Source organism: Clarias gariepinus, chromosome 6, assembly GCF_024256425.1.
Source record: "Clarias gariepinus isolate MV-2021 ecotype Netherlands chromosome 6, CGAR_prim_01v2, whole genome shotgun sequence".
Taxonomy (NCBI): domain Eukaryota; kingdom Metazoa; phylum Chordata; class Actinopteri; order Siluriformes; family Clariidae; genus Clarias; species Clarias gariepinus.
The window spans coordinates 11,066,897-11,088,461 of NC_071105.1; the positions used below are offsets into that span (position 1 = coordinate 11,066,897).

The window sequence follows — 21,565 nt, forward strand, 5'->3', positions numbered from 1 at the left end:
AAACCATTGAGCTACGTTGATTTATGACTTCTGAGACTCCATTACAGGTGATTTGATCAAAAAGTGTAAACATAATCTTTTCCGGCTTCTCACTTTGGACGCATTTCCATGAATTGTTTGCGCTAAACAAGACATTATCCACCAAATAGCACATGTACTAGAATTATGGTAACAAATAATGGATTTTTAAAACAATACACTTTTTATTAATTATATCACATATTCTATCATGCATTCTTCAGCTATTAGGACAGGGGTGGCTCAGTGGTTAAGGTGTTGAACTACTAATCAGAACGTCCTAGGTTCAAATCCCAGCACCACTGGGATGCCACTGTTGGGTCCTTGAGCAAGGCCCATAACCTTCAACTACTCCGATGTAAAATGAGATAAAATGTTGATGGATAAGGGCGTCTGCCAAGTGCTGTAAATGTATTCATTTATGGCACACGTGTTTTATATATAATATCATAATGTGGGGTAATTGAAAGAGTTGTTTAGGCGATACCACTGTGCCATAATGATGAGATTGTGTGCTTCACCCTGTGAATGTTGTAGATTGAGTTAAAGATTGTATGTTATTTATTGATGTTATATAATTGTATGGTAAAGACAATTCTTTCTGTCTTTCTGGTGTTGTTATGCATGTTTTAAAGTTTTACTGGCAAAACAATCCCAACTCAAAGTAACATGCTCACTGCCTGCCAAGGCTGCAGCTTCTAAAAGTCTAATCATCAGCAAATCCGGGTTTAAAGCACAGGAAGGAAATATCAAAGTCGAGGCACATACGAGTGACCAGAGAAATCAGAAAATGTTGATAGAACGTTACTTAATGTTAGGTAATACTATAGGTCTTTGTAATGATACTTTGACACAGCAAGGTATATAAGGTCTGTCTATGAAGCATCTGTTATTAATATAACGAGAACAGTTTGCATGACACTGATGAAAAAACCTTGGTCATAAATATTCTCACAAACGTCGGGTTTGTACGAATCTCCCTGTTCCTCCGACTTCTACAGAAGTTGGAGAAACAAGGAGATTTCTAAGGACCTGAACCCGAATTCTTAAGAACAGATTATGGCATTCTTAAGAATTCTTACATTCGCCTTAAGGTCGCCTTGGGACCCTCCTACAGCCCAAGTAAGTTGATCTTATGAAAATTCAGCACCCATGTGTACAACTTACGGCACTTTTAAATAGTTAGTAGGAACTCCTGTCTGTCAGCACTGTGTTATATAAAGTGGTGGCTGTCCACACTCTGGTGTTAAAAAATTGGCTTATGCGCAGAATGTGGGTGGATGGCATTCGACCCATGAACAACTTTAGGAGTTCAGTAGGAGTATGGGCTTCTGGAACTGTCTTCAGAATCAAAATGATCCATGAACATCGCACGTTGTTGTTATGTTGGCTTTACAATGAGTGGATTTCATGCTGCGTTCGGAGAAAATCTTGGACAAGATCATCGACCTTAGGCTACAAAGGCTGGATTTTTTAAGGACACCTTAAGAAGACCAATAGGAAATGATCGAAAAATTTGACTATTACATGTAATCTGCTCATTATGTCGCTGGATACTTTCTGGACAGACCTCATACATAGACAAACTGATCAAGGACTAACAAAGAACAGATAAACACAGTTGCTGAAGCAAACGACAGGGCAGGGACAAGACAACAACACAAAGCAAAACATGAACACATGGTGGTTGTTGCCATGGGAACCAGAACATAAAAGAGGGTATTGAAGCACATGTATGTGCCACAAGCAGGTTGTTACAAAGAAAAGAACAATTTTTACTGACCATTACTAGGTAGTGTACAACCTAATATAAGCTAATTCTATACAGCTCCCACACTGCCATGTGTAGTATTATTGTTGCATGTTATAAACCACCGGTACACACTTCCTGTAGTGCCTTTGTACACCAACCGTATTTCTGCATGCTGCATTGCTTTCCCTTCTCATTCATGTATTTGCATGTTAAAAAGGTTGTCGCTTGATCAAGGACATATATTTTTAGTTGTGGCCCACTAACCGTGTATGTGTGTGTGCATGTGTGTGTGTGTGCATATGTTTAGTCCTTTGTAAGGACCAAAAAAAACTATATTTCCTCTAGTCATTTTCCTCTAGTTATCAAAGTTAAGGTCATGGTTAAAGGTAGGTGTAGAAATAAAATTATTAAAGTGCTGTTTTATGAAGCATGCAGATTTAGATATATAAAGTGCAATCTCCGTTTATATTTATATTTCATCATGGAGCCCTAATTGAAAGGCTTTGTATTTCCCAGATATGGATGGGAACTATGGAGGTGGACTGCTAGACATGGTTAAAGGAGGTGCTGGAAAGTTCTTCAGCAACTTCAAGGACAACCTCAAGGACACCATCAAGGACACTTCAACGAAGGTTATGAATCAAGTGGCCACGTAAGTCTTTACTGTGTGTGTGACTGATGATTGATAGCCTGAATCTTGCTTTAGATGTTTTAGGAAGGTGGAGGGTACGAATTGGATCACTTGTCTAAATGAAAAATGGTAGTTCATGGACATGGGCAACTCTGTTCAAAGATTAAATCAAATACAGTGGAACCTTGGATTACGAGCATGATTCGTTCTGTAAGTAGGCTTGTATTCCAAAACACTCGTTAAGCAAAATTTCAAAGCACATTTTTCCATAAGAAATAATGGAAAATTAAATTATTCATTTCACAGCCCCAAAAAATAACATAAATACATAAAAATAGTTAATACAAAATATAAAGTAAAAATAAAAAAAATTAACCTGCACTTTACCTTTAAAAAAGTCAAAATAAATCCCGACAGGCTGAAACGGAGAGGGAGAAAATGGATCTTTAACCTCTCTAACAAGACTTTCTTTTGCTTTACACACGCGCACACATGTATAAGGAACAGTACATGCGCGATGTACACACGTGCTTACAAACACAATATAAAATAAGCTCTACACACACACGTGGTCACAGTGTTATAGTAAACTGTACACGCGTGCACAGATGTTGAGCACTAAGACCCAGCAGGGGAGATGATTACCCACAATTCCACAGCGCACGAGAGAGAAAAACCATTGGCTCAGTTGTGATCACGTGACGCTCGTCGTCAAAACAAGAAGCGCATGCATGATACATAATACTCGGTACTCGTAAACCAAGACGCTATGATGCTACTCAATGTAATCTCACTGAATGTGTCACTCAATATAATGTCACGCATTATAACGTCACAGAAAACGTTATTAATCACTTTTCAGCATACATATATGGCATTATCACAGCTGACTCGTTCGAAATATCAAAAAGTCCTTTTGTTAAGTTAAGCCCACTCATGTAGTGCGAAAGTTGTTTAGCTCAATGAGCTCTAAATTGTGTACCGGGTTACGTGTGTATACATGCAAATGTGTATAAGCTATGCAGCAAAATCTCGTGTGGGGGCCCCTGAGGTCCCCGGGCCACGCGACTCTCAGGCATCCTAATGGCAGCAGCACTGCGCATCCTATAGTGCTTGGGCCCTAATTACAGTATATGAAATGGTACAGATAGTATGATGGTTTGGCACCCTGTCCAGAGTTTAACACGCCTCATGCTGTAAGTCTCTCGGGATAGGTTCCTTGTCCACGTGACCCTGTTTAGAGGATAAGCAGTATAGACGATATATAAGTGAGTGTGTATAATATTAAAATTATAAACAAAACTATACATTTGCTTAAGCTTAATATGCCAGGTGAAGATGTCTATTTGCTTATTTAACAAAGGATTCTAATAATTATGAGTCATAATAATTATAAATATTCTACACTTTAGGTGTGGAAGAAAAAAAAGAATACTGCATATTCGGAATATAGCTAAAGATGTGAATATTTAAGGTGGATATTTCCCTGGACAGTCTTGTATTTTGACCTTTTCTAGGAAATGTCTTGCATTTTCTAGGAAAATTGTATTTTCTAAGGAAATTGCTAGAAAAACCATTTTCTAGGTAATTACCTTTTCTAGGAAATTGCATTTAAAATACGGTTATTTTAAATACAATGCAATATATTAAAAAAAAATTTTAATTTACTGACAGATTATATTTATCTTATATTGTTTTCATTATCATTTACTATTAATATTCTTTACGTGACTGTACCAAATAATTTACTAATCATTCTGTAAATGTCTACACTTATATGAATGACCCCTTGATGTATAATTTAATTTAATCTTTCATTTAAATTGTTGCTTTAAACCATGTTTGATTATATAAAAAGACATAAGACACCTAACCCCTGGGAGAAAATATATAAAATGACAAAACTTGTCATTAAAAACAATTTCTTGTCATTTTGATACGGAAAAATACAGAGGTGCATTAGTGTGGTAGTTCTTTCTTTCCAGGGCAGTCCGTTTTTGCTCAAACAAGCATTGCAAATTCCTTGTTGCTAAATCAGCACTGTAGCAACACTGGAACTGGACAGCACAACACAAAAGCCCTGTCTGACACACTAAGTAGGCCAGTCATGTCTCGTGTTTGTCATTTGGTTGGCAGCCAAATGAATGGAGTGATAGCGTCCCAGATCTCATTTATTATGTCAACAGTAATCTTAAAAACTTTTAGAGAAAAGCAAAATCAAGAATTATACTCAAGTAAAACAACCTAATGTAGAATTTCTCAGCATTATCTCTTTCCTTACTGTATTTATATACTGTACTGCCTGGCCAAAAAAGTTTTTTAAGTTCATGTGGTGCGAAAATGGTTCCTTATGCTCCCAGAACCACTCTTTTACAATTTGAGGCCTGGAATATGTCTGTGCCATCAGGGAAAAAAGTACAGGCAGTACATCCAGGTCATCAGCTGACTTCATTTTATTGCCACATAACATTGCTGAGCCTAGACCTGAACAACTGAAGCAACCCCAGATCATACTAGAGATTGGGTGTTCATAACTTATTTGTTTTTTTTAAATGAGTCTTTAATGTGACTCAGAGGTCTTGGAGAGTGATTTGTTCCTTTTCTACTGGGCATGCATGTGCAAAGCATCGCAAAACCTCCATAGGTTATGTACAGGAAACAGAAATGAGTAGTTACCTTTGAGTCATTAGGTCTGAACCGTTCTTTTGTCACGTGACTCCTGTAGACGCTATGCAGTGCAATACACAGGAAACGGAATTGAACGGTTCTTCTCAATGAGTCTTCTAGTCCGAGTCTATCGTCCTTTCGTCACATGACTCCCATAGACAATATGCGGTGCAATAGATTCAAAAGGACTAACGACTTGAACTAGAGGATATAAGAGGTGAGCTGCTCATTCTGTTTATTATAATATGTCCTTAGCTGCATTGTAATATTTTTATTACTGGAACAATAGCCAAAATTTGTTTATGTAGACGTATTGGGGGTCTTTTTATTGAAAATGTAACATTTAATTTCTGATCAAAACAACGAAATGAACTCGAAAAAAAATTCATTCATTTTGATAAAAGAGATTTAAAGAACCGAGTCACTAAAATGATTAACTTCCCATCACTAGATCATATAGAGGCCTGTAGAGTGGGCACTATACATGACAGGTGTATAGCTTTATGCACTTATTTCTTACCTTGACACGTTCTGGGATAGGATTAATCTAGACTCATCAGACCATATGACCTTTTTAAATAGCATCAAAATATAATCTTTAGGCTCACTAGCAAACTGCACAGCTGTTTAGTTCCAGTCCTGTGTGTTCTCATCACACTGTGTACGTTTTTCAATAATGAGTGTTCCTCTGACGATTAATTGCTTAAGGTTATAGAGAACCACCTTCTAAAGCCTAATAAGAAGTTGGAGAGACTTGTATACACATATAATAAGAATATTAGTCTTGTATCTTGAAACGAAAACTGTTGACTGCTTAAAGGGAAACACCAAGTCTTCTTAAACCTTCATAATTCATTAAAATAGTTGATTAAATCCACCACCTTACAAAAACTTTAAATTAAATGAATAAAAAAAAGTGTTACAAAGAAGTCTTCTGAAGATTTATTTAAAAAAAGAAGGTTAGGATTAGGGTCAGGGTCAGTGTCAGAAGAGAAAAAGAAAGTTCAGGGTCAGGGTTGAACGGTAAGGGTTTAGGTTCAGGGTTGGAGGGTAAGGGTTTAGGGGAAGACACAACTCTACACTCACTGGTGTTGAGGAAGCATAGGCACAGACTTAAACAATGAAATCATTAAACAATTACCAAACTTAAACTATATACGCACAGTGCATGCAGGATTACAACTGTCGGCACTCCTGGTGGTGTTTGTGTGTATGCGTGTGTCTGTGTGTGTGTGCGTGCGCGTGTGTACATATACTCTTGCATGTCTTATTAAAACTGAAGCCTAGAATAGCAGATTATTGTTATACTATATGATCTAATTAGAAGGATTAAAGGCTTCAGCAGTTTACTCAGGTACCTGACCTGCTACAGGCAACAAACAACAGTGGTACACGGATAACAGTAGCACATGTACAGTTTCTTACACTGATTTATGGCTTATATCCAAGATAAGATCCTTTCTAACTATTCTTATTTGCTAGATAAGTAAGAAATGAACCACTTTGGGACATGCTGTTAATCAATAATTTGGGGTGCGACCTGTAACTCATGGTGCAGGGCCACATCACACTAACCCATTGTTTAACATTTTCCTAAATGAGCATATCCTGAGTGTTTTTAGTAGTTCAAAGGTTTACCAAAAAGCACAGCTCAGGATAATGAATTATCATTAAAAAAAAGAATCTTAATAATAAATGGTTTAAAAAAAGGTTTGTCAGTTAGCAAAGCATTCTTTTATATAGTCTGTTATGTTATTAACTATTTATGGAAGGAGTCTCCAGTGTCAGTGCTTTGTAAAACTGTTCTTAAGGCTAATTTTTATATTGCGAAATGCATTTTTCCCATAGGAAATACTGTAAATGCAGATAATCCATTCCAGCCACCCAAAAACTTACCCCAAAAAGACTTTCTTGCAAAATTTCAATTCTTAAGGTGAAAAATTTGTGAGGCGGACCGTTCGTATGCTGAGGTACCACTGTATTTGTTTACACTATTTGACGAGGATTGCATCGTGCTAAGTGTTATTTTTGTCCTATTACCTTTGAGAGAGAAAAATACACAGAGGTTGGTGAAAGAATAACTGTTATATAATAAGTGATAAAGGGAGCAAACTTTTATTGCAGCTATTATATAACATTTAAACATACCTAAAAATTTTCAAATAGCAGAACGTATTGTTTATTAATAATCAAAAATTGCAAATGTCTAAGAGGAGGAAAACACTTTGGACTGATAACAGTAACTTAGCTTCGCATTAGGGTTCAGTATTATTCCTGTAACAGCGTGCCTTAAACAGTTTTAATCCAGAAAGCATCTTTTGAGAAGCGAAATCCATTAGAAAGCAAGGTCTCTTAGAGAGAGAAATGCTGGTGACAGCCACTTCAGGTTTTTTTTCCTTGTTTTTTTTAATAATAGGTTGCCCTGTGCACATAACCTTTTTCGACAATTCCTTGTTAAGGAGGCCTTGTTTTATTCCATCATTCTTGCCCAAGCATATAATAGAATAATAAAAAAAATTCGTGACATGTAACATAACTATCATGTTAATAGGAAAAGTTTACTTCTGTACAGTAATGTAATTTAGTAATGTACAGTACAGTATGTAATTGTAAAACTGTGTGTATGCGTTTGTTTGTTGTTTCTGTACCAGTTATACCAAAGGAGAGCTGGACATTGCCTACATCACCTCACGCATCATAGGTGAGGATTTAAAAAAAAACATCTAAATTCCTATTTCATAAACCTTGTCCTTCTATCTCTTATTTTTCTTCATGTTTTTGTTTGCCATGTCAGTGGGCGAGAGGTCACCCAGAAGCCGATCACTCAGTTTCCATGTGATAGTGCAGTGTTTGCTTTCTTTACACACTTTGCACAGTGGTAGTCCTTATATATTTATCCTTATATTTCTATAAAAAAGGATCATAACCTGGGTCATTTAAAAACCCATTATGGTCTCAGATGTGTTAGATCAGAACAAACATAATATACCTGACCCGATCTGAACCAGGATTGAGCTCAAACGTTTAACACAGTTGATGATCGTGCTCAGTAAATTGTCCTTTATGGTTTTGTAGCTGATAAACACAGTGCTTAGTGGTGAAGCGGACTATAAAATCATCTTCTGACTGTAATGATCCATTTTCATGCTCTTTCAGTGATGTCATACCCTGCGGAGGCTGTGGAGCTGGGCTACAGGAACCACGTGGAGGATATCCGGTCTTTCTTGGACTCGCGTCATGCTGATCATTACACTGTTTTCAACCTGTCCCAGAGGAACTATCGTGGAGCCAAGTTCTCCAACAGGGTAAGCCCACTCATCTGCATGTACAAAGTATAAGCCTTGAGGAAGTTTCTCTGTTCTGAGTTTACTGAAGGAGGTAATGTGGATGCCTCTGTGGAGCTGTAAAAAATAAAAGACTGACTAATGGAAGACTTTAGAAAGCATTTCCTTAAAACAACTTTTGATAGCTCAGTGAGTCATTGCTAACATGGGGCTGATTTCTGTGAAACCATAATAACTCAGTGAAGTGAGGCAGCAAATAAGATGAGGTAATAATGAGATAAGCCAATACAGACTGACACCACTGCTATGGAAGCAAACAACCCTGACCTGAGGTTAAAGTCTATTGCTTTAGAAATTCTTACACTGATCACCCTCTCTCTATTACAATAAAAACATTAAGCCCAGTACTGTATTATGTAGGTTCACCTTGTGTTGCCTGGGAAGCTCAGGCCGTTCGGGGCATGACTCCACAAAACCTCTAGGGCTGTGCTGTTGTGTCTGGCACCAGGATGTTGGCAGTGGACACTTTGGCTGCTGTGGGTTGTGTGAGGTCTCATGGATCAGATTTGTTTGTCTGGTGCTTCCCATGGGTGCTTCATTGGATTGGGATTAGGGGAGTTTGGAGACTGTTTTGGTGGCCTTGGGCCCTTTGCCTACTAGCCCTGGCCTTGACAGGCTACGATGCACTGGGTATTTTGGTGCTTTGCTACCATTGCCAGTATTGACTTGTTATCTGCAATTTGTGCTGCATTGGCTTTTCTCTTGTATCAGACCAGCTAGGCTGGACTTTGGTCCTCGTGGTCATAGGTGACCCTTGAGTACCCATGATTCTGTCCTGCAATTTTTTTAAAATAATAAATGGTAGTGCTAAATGTTATGTGGTGTAAACGTTATGGCTGATCTATGCATATTCCTTATTGTTTTTCTCCCCCAAGGCCTCTGCTGAGGAGGTACATAATATGTATGCCTCATACTTCATGCATCATGTGTTAGACTTTAACGACTACAAAGTTAAGCAATTTTATTCTTGAAGGGAGAATGATCACTGAATGGTAGAATGAACATTACACTGAAACCTGTCTTTCAATCCTGATGCTCTTGGGAAACTGTTTATATAAAAAGATGAAGTAAGCATGGGTTGTGTAGCAAGGTTTTGTTGACACATTAATAGCACGCCTAAATATTATGTTTTTATATCATGTAATGGCTTCTATTATCTTGAAATACAGTGGTGGCCAAAAGTATTAAGACAACACATGCCATGTATTGCATTTCTCACCGTGCACAAAACAAGTGATTTCACTAATTAGTTTAAGAGTTGTGGCTTTTTAAAACTAGTGAAAAGCTAGAGCCATGGCCTTGGTCACCACCAGACCTAAACCCAATAGCAAATTGTTGGTCATTGGTGAAGAAGGCTGGACCAGTCAAGAAACCGAACATGATCTTCGACCGTGACACCAGAGTACTGCAGACGTTTTATTTTTAACCCTATGCCAATGCATATGCAGCTGGTTTTGAAAAATAAAGGACTTCATAATAAATAATGATTTTTGTCATTAAATCATTGAATTTCACTTTTGTTTTAATACCACTGTACTTTCATTACCGTCCACGCTGAACTATAAAAACGCTTCTAATGAGTACACTATAAATAACTTTTTAGCATCTTATGATGATTGTTATAATGGCTTAGTCAATAGGCTTTTAAATATTGTCATGCAGTGAAATCTGATTCAGCTCTTTCCCTGCTCTAATTAAATGATTTGCACATTAAGTGCGCACACCCTCTCTCAGCACACATGGCTCATTTAATGTGCTTGCATCAATAAAACAGTGACGTTATGCATAGACATGCATTGTCATGTTTTTTATTTTCTTAGTGATAGTTATTTTAGGATTACAGTGTGACCTGATACCTCTTTCTGCCCTGTTCCTGCTTCATATCATTATCTTTCCAGTCTACTTTCCTTTTAACTTTGTGTCACTCAATTCTCTCTTCAGGTGTCTGAGTGCAACTGGCCATCCAGGCAAGCCCCGAGCCTTCACAACCTGTTTGCTGTGTGTAAGAACATGCACAACTGGCTCAAGCAGAACCCCAAGAACGTGTGTGTGATCACTTGCTCGGTAAGAGAAAGAACATCATGCATTAGATTGCATCCGATGTCAGGTTCATGCTTTCTTCCATGTTAGTGCTTCTCATCCTGCCAAATGTTTCGATTTACATCAATGCTGTTTAGCTTAAAACTTTTTAATTCACCTGCGTCGGGTTTTAAAGATAACGTCTCATTAAATCATGCTTTAGTGTATTTTTATGGTGTACAGTATATTCCTTTATGTGAAGGGGTCTGCAGGATACAGCACCCCTGGAGCAGATAGGGTTAACCGCCAAAGGGCTCAACAGTGGCAACTTAGGCAGTGCTGGGGCTTGAACCCTCAACCTCCTGATCAGTAACCCACAAGCGTTAACCGTTTGAGCGACCACTGCCCAATAGGAATTTGGTGTTTTTTTTAAACTAGTCTAGCAGACAATCCAAAGGGATAAGCAATACCTGTGGAATAAGCAGTAATTTTTATTATTTTTATGTTTTACTGTAACGGTAAGGCGTGGTCTACCACAGTAGTCAGGTGCCTCTTAGTGGGCATACAGTAGGTGCTTGAATAAAGGTCATGTAATTAAAAAAATTTGGGGCTGAGGATTACAGGAAATGTAGACTGGAACTCATAATGAGATAACAACACAGCTGTGGAAATCACCAGGGACCACCTGATATAATATTATCATGATACCTAGGTGCCGATTTGATTTGTATTACAACTCTGTGAATATCATGATTTTATAAACATCCCAATTCGATACAAACCTTTTTTAGAGTTTGTCACATTTCCAAACAAAGTTAGCAAACAACTGACTCCTACTACTCAGAAGGTTGTGCCAATGTGTGAATGATTTAGAGCATGCCTCCTGTAGGATTAAAGAACGGCAATGTTTTACCAACTCGAATGCAAACATAATAATTGATAATCGATGTTATTCAGTTTATCTTGTGGTGGAGTTAATATCGTGGCTGATCACCACACAAAAGAATCGTGATATGTAACTGAATTATTTTCCACACATCTCTATTACAAATGCATGATCAGTCAATTATGTTTCAGGAACAGGTTTAGTAAAATATTTATTTGTGACAGAAACCTGTTTGAGTGTGAATTTCTCATATTAGTGTGCGTGTCTCTGTGTGTCTCAGGATGGCAGGGGTCCTTCAGGTGTGCTAGTCTGTGCCATGTTCTGCTTCTGCCACCTTTTCACGAACCCCGTACCTGCCATGCAACTGCTCAGCGCCAAGAGACCCGGATCGGGCCTGTGGCCCTCACACAGGAGGTAGAAATAGTTCATTAAACAAATAAATAGTTCAGGACAGGGCGAATAGAGTGTGCTTCTTTTGTTTTTGAATATTCTGATGAATAAAAGGATGGTAATCTGATTGAGCCCCCAAAATACATTTCATTAAAATTAAGATGAAAATTTAGGGAAATCACCTCCTATGATACAATGACCATGGTGGTTTTCCCTGCCAGACCTCAGCACTTTTACCTCAGATATCCTGCTCATCTTACTTGTTTTAATCACTTACCTGTATATCTTTTTAAATATTTTAGTCATTAACCTTTTTTGCTAATGCCTGATAGTTAGCATTTACATTCAACATGAAGCGAAGCACCACAGAGGCTTTTAACTTCACAAACCAGGCTGGCTAGCACTGCACATTACTGTTTTTTTAATTTGACATGGGAAATGTTTAATATAAAAGTAAGTTCAAAAAGAAAAATCTATCTCAAATCCTTACAGAGGCTAGCACTGACCAGTGCATGAATCGGCTTTTTGCTAGCTAGATGCTAACTCACATAAGTCAAAAGTTTGCAGAAAAAACAACAACAAAAAAACAAGAACACAGAAGTTGTGAACTTTTAATAAGATTTATAATATATTGTGAACATTTTTAAAGGTTTTTGTGGAAATAACATGTCTTGTGTCCCATGTTTAATAATTTCTGAATTGGACCTATTTGATATGTAAGATGTTGTTTTATTAGCACTCCAAGAATAATTTTATCTATTTAAAAATTAAGATTAGTAATTTTTGTAGTCTTGTTGACCTGACACCAAAACTGTTAGTAGACTGATTATTTTTTCTGTGCTTGTGTGTGTGTGTGTGTGTCTTTGGTCAGGTATATAGGATATGTGTGTAGCATGGTTTTAGAGAAGCCCACATTGCCTCACTCCAAACCGCTGGTAATCAAAGCTGTCACGATGAATCCCATACCCTGCTTCAACAAACAGCGCAGCGGCTGTCGACCTTTTTGTGACGTCCTGATCGGCGAGACGAAGATTTTCTCCACGGCACAGGAGTATGAGAGGATGAGGTACGCCAGACAACAAACAGTTTCCATTATCCATTTCTTTATCCTCACATTTATCCATCTTTAGTCGTACACGAGCTATTAGAACTGTACGGTATATGCCAGTGATAAATTAGGTCTTCTGATTCCCTTAGTGTGTCCTCTGGATGTAGTATGTATATTTTGATTCACATTTAATATACAGAAAGCTGTCCTGTCTGATAATAATTTAATAATTTATTACATACTGTATACTCATTAAGTTGTTGTTGGGTTAAACAATATAAGATTAACACTAGGATGAGACTTACCGTTAAGCTTGTATGTTTCTCAGGACTGTCCATCACCTCCATGGTTTATGCTCCTAACCTTTTGGGTATAAAGTACCAGTATGAATTTAAAACTACTTTCAGCCTTGTTAATCACACTAACTGTCTGCAGCTCAACAGTGGTTCCACCAGTCATGTAAGGATATGTGTTGGCGGAGCTAAATAACTGATTAAATAAACAAACACATCATTCCCTGTTCAAAATAAATGATGTTTGTGGAACTGTTGTATAAAAGCAATATCACGCTCAAGGTCACGGTGAATATCAGCATGGCTGTGATATCTTTGGCACTCAGGTTTTGACATTGCCTAATTAATTCACCCACATCAGTGAAAATGGATTTATTTTGGATACCACTGAAATAGAAACTGAGCTAAAACAGGAACTAACAGTGTCACTGAGTCATGTCTGTGGCTGCACTGAAATCAAACCTGTAGTACTTAAAATGCCCCATGTTACGTGAATGATCTCAGTGTTCTCTTCCATCCAGGGAGTACAGGGTGCATGAGGGAAAAGTGGTTTTCAACCTGGGAGTGAGTGTCCAAGGCGATGTCGTGATCTCAGCCTACCACATGCGCTCCCATGCACTACAAGCCAAGGTGAGGACATGACTGGATGATAAGAGGAATTACATTAAATTAATTCCTTTAACATTGCATATGTTGCTTTCCAATCAATAAATGTTTTCTATTAACACTGCATATGTTGCTTTCCAATCAATAAATGTTTCCAATAATCCAATACATCAAATGTAAATATTTCCAATAATCCTAATAACCCACACACCTGTGATCAGCGTTATCAGTTAGTGGCACCAAAAACCCTGATTAGAACACCTCTAAACACCTGTATTTATACCATCAACAGTATAATGCTATAGGTTTGACAATGCTTTTTGCGTTGCAGGTGACCAACACACAGATATTCCAGATTCAGTTCCATACTGGCTTCATTGCCCCTGGCACAACGGTCCTAAAGTTCATGAAGTAAGTTTTAACAGTTCTCTGTCTGATTTAATTGAAAATATAATATTTCCAATCAGTGTTTGGGTTTTAGATTTCCAATTTGCCCAGGCACTGTGTGATTTTTTTGCTTTAAATGTATTCGTCTGGCAGACACTGTTATCCTGAGTGACTCACATTCAATGCAAGCCAATCACAGGCTGAGAAACCCTTTCACACCCTTACTGTACATACTTTGTTGTGGCTTTATCTAAAACAGACTTTATAATCTGTCTGTGTTATCTAAATATACGCACATGTGTGTATTCAGGTCAGAGCTGGATGCGTGCGATTCTCCAGACAAGTATCCTCAGCTGTTTCAAGTGCTGCTGGAGATTGAGGTAGAGAAGACAGAGAAGCAGAAAGATCTCACGCCACCCTGGGAACAGTTCCCCACTAAAGACCTGAGCCCAAATGTGCTGTTCTCCTGCCACCAGGAACACAAGGATGCTCTGGCTGTTACAGGTAACGTAAAGTAAAAAAACTGGAACTACATGGCTACAATACACACTCACAAGTCTGTTGAAGCACAGTACTGAATTTGTTAAATCATCCCCAAGCTCTGGAGATAAAATTCACAATTTTGAACAACCTAACTAGTCCTTCTGAATTAACATTAACTCTAAAATATATCTGTGTATTGTTGTTTTATTTAGATCCAGCGCAGAACCAAGCAACCCAGGGGGGCCGTGTGGGCCCGAATGAGGAGAGTGAGCCCTCAGATGATGACATGCTCTCGCTCTCCAGCCAGCAGAGCAGTGGCAGCGGCGAGAAAGCCAAAGGGGCCAGTAAAGCCGAAGCTCAGCACCCCGCTCCTTCCAAACCTCCCGCCGAGGACGTTGACCTCCTGGGCCTGAATGGAGGTGACATTCAGCCACCTCTGACTTCCCCACAGCCTCCTGCAAGCACTGGCACCACCACTGACCTCCTGGGAGATCTATTCGGAGCTTCAGCATCTCAGTTATCCAGTGGCCCCAACTCTGCCCAGTCCACTCCTAAAAGGACTGCCTCCTCAACCTCGCCTTGTCCCTCTCCTAGACCTGCAGACAGTATGCACACTTTCTAGTGCTCTTTAAATTCTCAGCATAGATCTTTAACTGGAGTTTGATCATTATAACAAGTAGAAGGCAACAGCAAATTAGGTAATGTTAATCACAGGTACAGGATATTGGCTTAAGGGAATTGAAATGAGTCAAGGTACATCATTTTAAAAAATCATATATATATAAAAGATTCTTCTTTAGTTTCATACTGGAGTAATAAAGTTAATGTTGCTACTCTGGAAAGTAACACAAGTTTATGTCTCCCCCCAAAAATACAAAAAGTTTTACTTAAACTGTATTTGGCTGTAACTGGATGTCATTTAATGTAGTTGTCTATAAATTGGAAAGTATCAAATTAAGCAATTTTGTAAACCAGACAACTGATTTAGTTAGTAATACTTAAATTAACTAACGACAAAATGACAACAAAGCAGCCTTTTTGACAAATCATGTTCATTTGGTGATTATGTATCATTATAATGAGTTTGATTTCTATCACTTTGTTGCAGGTTTTGACTTGTTCGGGTCAGCTGCATCTGCTGCAAAGCCTCAAGACTTTATGGAGGCCTTCCTGGGACCAGGTAATGTGGGGCAGCCTGCGCCCTTCCTGCATGCTGCACGCTCTCCATCTCCCACCTTGCAAAACACGGGCTTGGGTAAGGCATGCGCCTTTGCCAGTGTATGTAGCAGCAGTGTGTGCACGTGTGTATTTTTCGGGCGGTTTGTGTTCACATGCTTGCTGACTGTGTCGTATTAGTATGGTAAACAATGTACTGTAGAAGTGTTACTAGTGCTTGTGGCTGCTTTATGACTTTATGTCCTGGTCGAGAAGATGTTGGCAGCATGTGGTTTCTTAATGGCTATTATATGTGACTGAGACCAGTTAAAAAAAACTTGTTCTTTACCAGTAGACGTAAAGAAACGTTTTTTTAAAAGGTTATCTTCTAGGGTAGATAATAAATCTATCCTGAACTATGTTGTACAGTAACATATAAAGCCTAATAATTAACACTCACCCAAGATTTATTTTGTAATACATTTCTGAAATATTTTTTTTCCCAGTTTAAACTAATTTTGGCAGCATGCTGCTATATTTTCCACATACTGTATTTGTAAAACCCCCATCTCAAAGTAAACTGCCAGAGACCATTTATAAAAAGCCTTGCGTGCTAACTTGTGCCAATCCCTGCCAGGCCGCAGCTCGCCCGTGCCCCCGACTACACCCACTGTAAACATCCAGCAGCAGAGCACTATGGGAGGAGGATGGGACTGGAACAAAACAGCTCCCCCTGGCAAGTGAAATTTAACACCACAAACCCCAGAATGGGACATCTGCTGGAGACTTTATGTATTACACATAGATATAGGAAATATTGAAATATTTAGCTGCTTTGCACAATGACAATTATTAAAAGCACCATAGAAATAAAATTGAATTGAATATAAGACCATACTGTATACAGAACAGTTTCATCATGTTGAGTTACTTCAAAGTCTGAGCTGGTAAATGAGATGCCATTAACTAACTAAAGAGTTCATAATGACATATAATAGCTAAGTTAGTCTTAGTTTAATTTCTAACACTTTATTCAGTGTGATTTATAGCTAGGTGTGCCAATGGGGTCAGCTTCTAGTCAGATATCTACTACTGGAGGGATTGCATTGGTGACAATGTTTAGCTAATGTTGTTAAATCATGACTACATTTCTAAACTCAGTTTAGTGCTAATAGACACTGATATATCTTAAGACAAAAGTGTAAGTAATCAGGCAATACTTGCTGTCATGCTTGCTAACATTCTTGAGATCCATGTGCCATGTTTTCACTAAACCTAGCACAAAAGAAAAACAACAACAAAAACATAAACTTGCTTTGCTTGGCTTTCCACTGATGAAAAAAAAAGTTTTGAGCAGCCCACAGACATACACACATCTTAGCCAGCGCTCAGTTTGACTTAGTTCATTCACTCGTGTGCTAAAAATGCTTTATATGCCAAGGCAAATTTTAAGTTCTTAAAGCGGAAACTCTTAAGGTGAGGCGTTTGTATGCTGAGGTTGCACTGTATTTTTTTTTTTTTGCCGGAAAATAGAGATATAATAAGATAAGATAAGGTATGCCTTTATTCGTCCCACACTGGGGATATTTCAACATTACAGCAGCAAAGAACAATGTGCAAACATAAAGTAGTGACAGTTCCGTATATAAGGACAAAAAAAGAAAAATAGACATAAATAAAAATAAAAAATTATTTATATACAGTACAGTGTATAAATACAAAGGAAGGGAGGGGAAAAAGCAATACAACACACTTTTTACACTTTCAATCAAATCCAATTGAATATAATTGTGCACAGTTAGGAAAAAAAGAGATGTGATTGCACAGATATCATGAGATAATATAGCTATTATTTAGGATATTGTAACTATAGAACATTTATTCACTTATATTATGGCCTTTTTTAAAAAATAGTTTTCACACTATGTTGCTATAAATTGATTGGTTCATATTTTATTATTATTATTTATTTTATTTGTTGTAATTTTTGCCACTGTCTTACTGTTAAAAGGTGAACACTTAATCTGGGTCTCTGCACAAGTTTTTAATTTACTGAAAGCAAAGATTCAGTATTAGATAAATATTTTTTGTTTCTAAAGTTTTGGTACATTGAATGTGTAGATACGTCCTAATACTTTATAATTAATATTATTAACTGATTTTGTGATAATATAAAGGATACATATAGAGGGTGTATGAGGCTTATTTGACAACTCACTGTATTGTTACAGTAGGTGGTGGTGTCAGTGTAGGCAGTAAATCAGCTGGTACGAGTCCTACCAGCTCTGTACACAACACTCCTACTCATCAGGCCAAACCGAACACCCTGGACCCTTTCGCTGACCTTGGCAACCTTGGAGGGAGTCTGGGAGGTAGGTACATTTGAATAATGATACAGTGGAACCTTGAATAACAAGCATAATTTGTTCCGGAAGCAGGCTCGTATTTCAAAACACTAATAAACCAAATCAGATTTTCCCATAAGAAATAATGGAAACTCAAATTATTCATTACACAACCCCAAAAAATAAATGCATAAAAATAATTAATACGAAATATAAAGTAAAAATAAAACAAACTAACCTGCACTGTACCTTTGAAAAAAGTAAAAATACGCAAGTGTATGTGATTGTGTGCTGTGTGTGTGAAGCCCCTCTCCCCCTTCTCGCCTTACACAGTTACCCTTCTTCCACTCTTTTCACATACACGCGCACATACAACGGAAACACTGTTTTATCGGACAAATAAACAAGAACATGTTTTATTTTAGCACACACACGTGGTCACAGTGTTAACGCGCACTAAGACGCAGCACAAGAGAGAGAAAAAACGTTGGCTCAGTTGTGATCATGTAACGCTCGCCGTCAAAACAAAAAGCTCATGCGTGATACATGATACTCGGTACTCGTAAACCAAGACTTGTTCGTTTTCCACATCACAATTTATTAAAAATCTTTGCTCGACTTGCGGAACACTCACAAAACGTGTCACTCGCAATCCAAGGTTCCACTGTAAATAGTTGTGTGACAACAAACACTTCTTTGTGTAAATCAAAAGCAATGTTGTTTGCTTATTTTGTTAAACTACGGAACTCCTTTCACTACTGCTATCAATGTGTATGGCGGCATGATGGTTTAGTGGTTAGCATCGTTGTCTTGCACCTTCGAAGTCAGGGTTAGATTCTCTTGGGTCTGTGTGTATATGGAGTTTGCATGTTTTCCCTGTGCTTGGTGATTTTCCTCCCACTGTCCAATAACATGCAGGTTATGCTAATTTGTGTTCCCAAATTGCCTGTAGTGTTGAGCTGACAATCCGACCTCTTAAGTAACTGCCACAGAAGTGATCTCTAGGGTTGGGAGTTCCCACTGCCTGATGTGAACAATCAAAAGGTATAATTGTGTTTCCCTCTTTTGCTTCAGGTGGATCAGGATTCTCCAGTAAGCCCACCACTCCAACTGGAGGAGGAGGAGCAGCAGGAGGATTTCCTCCCATGAGTTCCCCCCAGAGGCCCCCTGCCTCCCCTCAACACACCTCAGCAGGCTGGCAGTCCAGCACCGCATTCCCCGCATGGCAGCATGGAGGTGCAGGTCAGTGGCAGCCCCAGGCTCAGGGCAAGACCCCAGGACCGTCCATGACACACAGCTCTCCTCAGAACAGACCCAACTACAACGTCAGCTTCTCAGCCGTGGGTGGAGCCGCGCCTGCAGGGAAACCGCAGCCCAACATGGGTTAGTCTACACAGGCTTTCCTTCAGATACTGATGTTCTTATACTCCATACTCCATTTACCTATTACAAGTACGCCGGAGCCCACTCACTGAATGTTGTTTTTCATTAGGTACCAAACCGCGGGCTACTGACGCTAATTTTGATGACCTGCTGTCTGGCCAAGGCTTTACAGGCGTTAAGGAAAAGAAAGGCCCAAAGACTATAGCAGAGATGAGAAAAGAGGAGATGGCAAAAGAGATGGATCCTGAAAAACTCAAGGTAAGAAATGACAGCAGGAATTAGTAACATATGCGGCATTTCGCAGGCGCCCTTATCCAAAGAGACTTTTTATCTCAATATACATATGAGAAGTTAAGGGGTCAGTGGAATAGTGGTGGTGTGGGGTTTGAAGCTGGGACCTTCCGTATAGCAGTCCAAATGCCTTAAGCATTAAGTTACCCATGATCCACTGCTTGCATACAACCAAATTATTAATAGTGTCTGGCATCGTACCATTACGTATTAGCTCTGATAAAGCCCTGGTAACCCGGTAATTCTCAAGTAGTATGCCAAGTCTTTTTGGATCACTGTTTCCTGTTAATTATAACATTTTAATTATGGATTAGACATAATTACTAACCATAATGTAACTGTAGTCTTAGCACAGAAGACTGTTTGCAGAGTTTAACCAGCTCTTGTTTTGTGTGTTGGATGCAGATCCTAGACTGGATAGAGGGGAAGGAGCGCAACATCCGCGCTCTACTCTCCACCATGCACACGGTGCTGTGGGAGGGCGAGAACCGCTGGAAACCCGTGGGCATGGCTGACCTCGTCACTCCTGAACAAGTGAAGAAGGTCTATCGCAAGGCGGTGCTGGTCGTCCACCCTGACAAGGTCAGAGGCTCTTTATCTGTAGCCTAAGAAGGCATTTAGAACAATGAATCAAAGTCAGTATTCAATATACACGATGTAGCCAAAAGTATGTGGACACTAGATAATCACATGAACAATCTGCTTGTTGTCAGATTCAGTTTTAAAAGACTCCACTTTTACAGGAAGGGGTTTAATCCAGGCTCTAATCTGGGCAAGTTTTTTCATGTAGCTTGCATTGTGCTATTGATTCTGTCTACATGCCAGCCAACACATCGGACGACAGATACAGTGTTGCCTTGTCAGCTCGACGCCTGATTTACATTTACATTTAGGCATTTGGCAGACGCTCTTATCCAGAGCGACTTACATTTTTATCTCATTATACATCTGAGTTGAGGGTTGGAACCTTGCTCAAGGGTCCAACAGTGGCAACTTGGTGGTTGTGGGGTTTGAACCTGGAATCTTCCGAACCGCAGTCCAATGCCTTAACCACTGAGCTACCCCTGGCCCCTGATTGTACAGTAGGTAAGCACTTGGAGGTGAAGGACCTTGCTTCAGCAGTGGCAACCTGGCATCATCAGGGCTTGACCCGTAACCTCCTGGTCAGCAGTCCAACACCTTATCCACTGAGCTACCTCTGAGCATTATCATGCTGGAACAGATTTGAGCCTGGGGTAAGATATGGCGGAAGAACCAGGTGTGATGATCAGGCGTCCACATACATTTGGCCAAATAGTGTGTTAATGTGCAATGAGCCATGCACATGATCTGGTGATCAAGTCAGGAAATAAAAAAAAGTCTCATAATCAGATGATGAGTGAACACCCGATAGCTCATAACATCAATAACACACTGCCAAGTTTTACTATGAGTCTGGGCAATGTTCCTGGTATACAGTTACCTTCTTGCTCCATGCCCTCCTTCTTTCTTGCATAATGTTATGGAGCTGGTGACCATTTTTAGACCCTTTGATAACCTTAAGGTGACCATAATCTTAGCTGTTCGATCAGTATATTCATGTTTGCAATCTCTAAAAAGTTTCAGCTGTTCTGGTTTTCCTAGAAACAAATTTGTTAAAATTTTGATTATGCTTACCGGTATTTTTAAAATGTAATTCTCATATCCATGACCAAATTTTCCCATTCCCAATTTTATGTGTGCAGCCCTAAATTGCATCTTTTTCAACATCAATGACCTGAGTTTATGCAACAAAATGAGAAAAACTTGGATGCCACTTTTGCTACGTTCACATTACCGGCTTGAAGTGACTCAAATCCAATTTTTTTTACCCGGATGTCTGACCAC

At 38.9% G+C, this 21,565-nt stretch overlaps 1 protein-coding gene across 5 annotated transcripts in view; it reads left to right on the top strand.

Moving 5' to 3' along the window:
- The window catches only part of dnajc6 (DnaJ (Hsp40) homolog, subfamily C, member 6), a 41,394-nt gene that overhangs the window by 16,803 nt on the left and 3,026 nt on the right, over positions 1-21,565 (top strand). For 2 of the 5 annotated variants that reach the window (XM_053499496.1, XM_053499492.1), the window contains 16 exons: positions 2,288-2,423; positions 7,721-7,770; positions 8,226-8,374; positions 10,355-10,477; positions 11,599-11,732; positions 12,580-12,774; positions 13,571-13,679; positions 13,987-14,066; positions 14,353-14,546; positions 14,738-15,130; positions 15,634-15,780; positions 16,318-16,416; positions 17,912-18,052; positions 19,100-19,408; positions 19,518-19,666; positions 20,105-20,281. In XM_053499496.1, coding sequence (XP_053355471.1) covers positions 2,288-2,423; positions 7,721-7,770; positions 8,226-8,374; positions 10,355-10,477; positions 11,599-11,732; positions 12,580-12,774; positions 13,571-13,679; positions 13,987-14,066; positions 14,353-14,546; positions 14,738-15,130; positions 15,634-15,780; positions 16,318-16,416; positions 17,912-18,052; positions 19,100-19,408; positions 19,518-19,666; positions 20,105-20,281 — 2,585 coding nt within the window. The remainder of the gene's footprint in view (positions 1-2,287; positions 2,424-7,720; positions 7,771-8,225; positions 8,375-10,354; positions 10,478-11,598; positions 11,733-12,579; positions 12,775-13,570; positions 13,680-13,986; positions 14,067-14,352; positions 14,547-14,737; positions 15,131-15,633; positions 15,781-16,317; positions 16,417-17,911; positions 18,053-19,099; positions 19,409-19,517; positions 19,667-20,104; positions 20,282-21,565) is intronic. The other 3 variants (XM_053499493.1, XM_053499494.1, XM_053499495.1) reach the window with 3 other exon arrangements.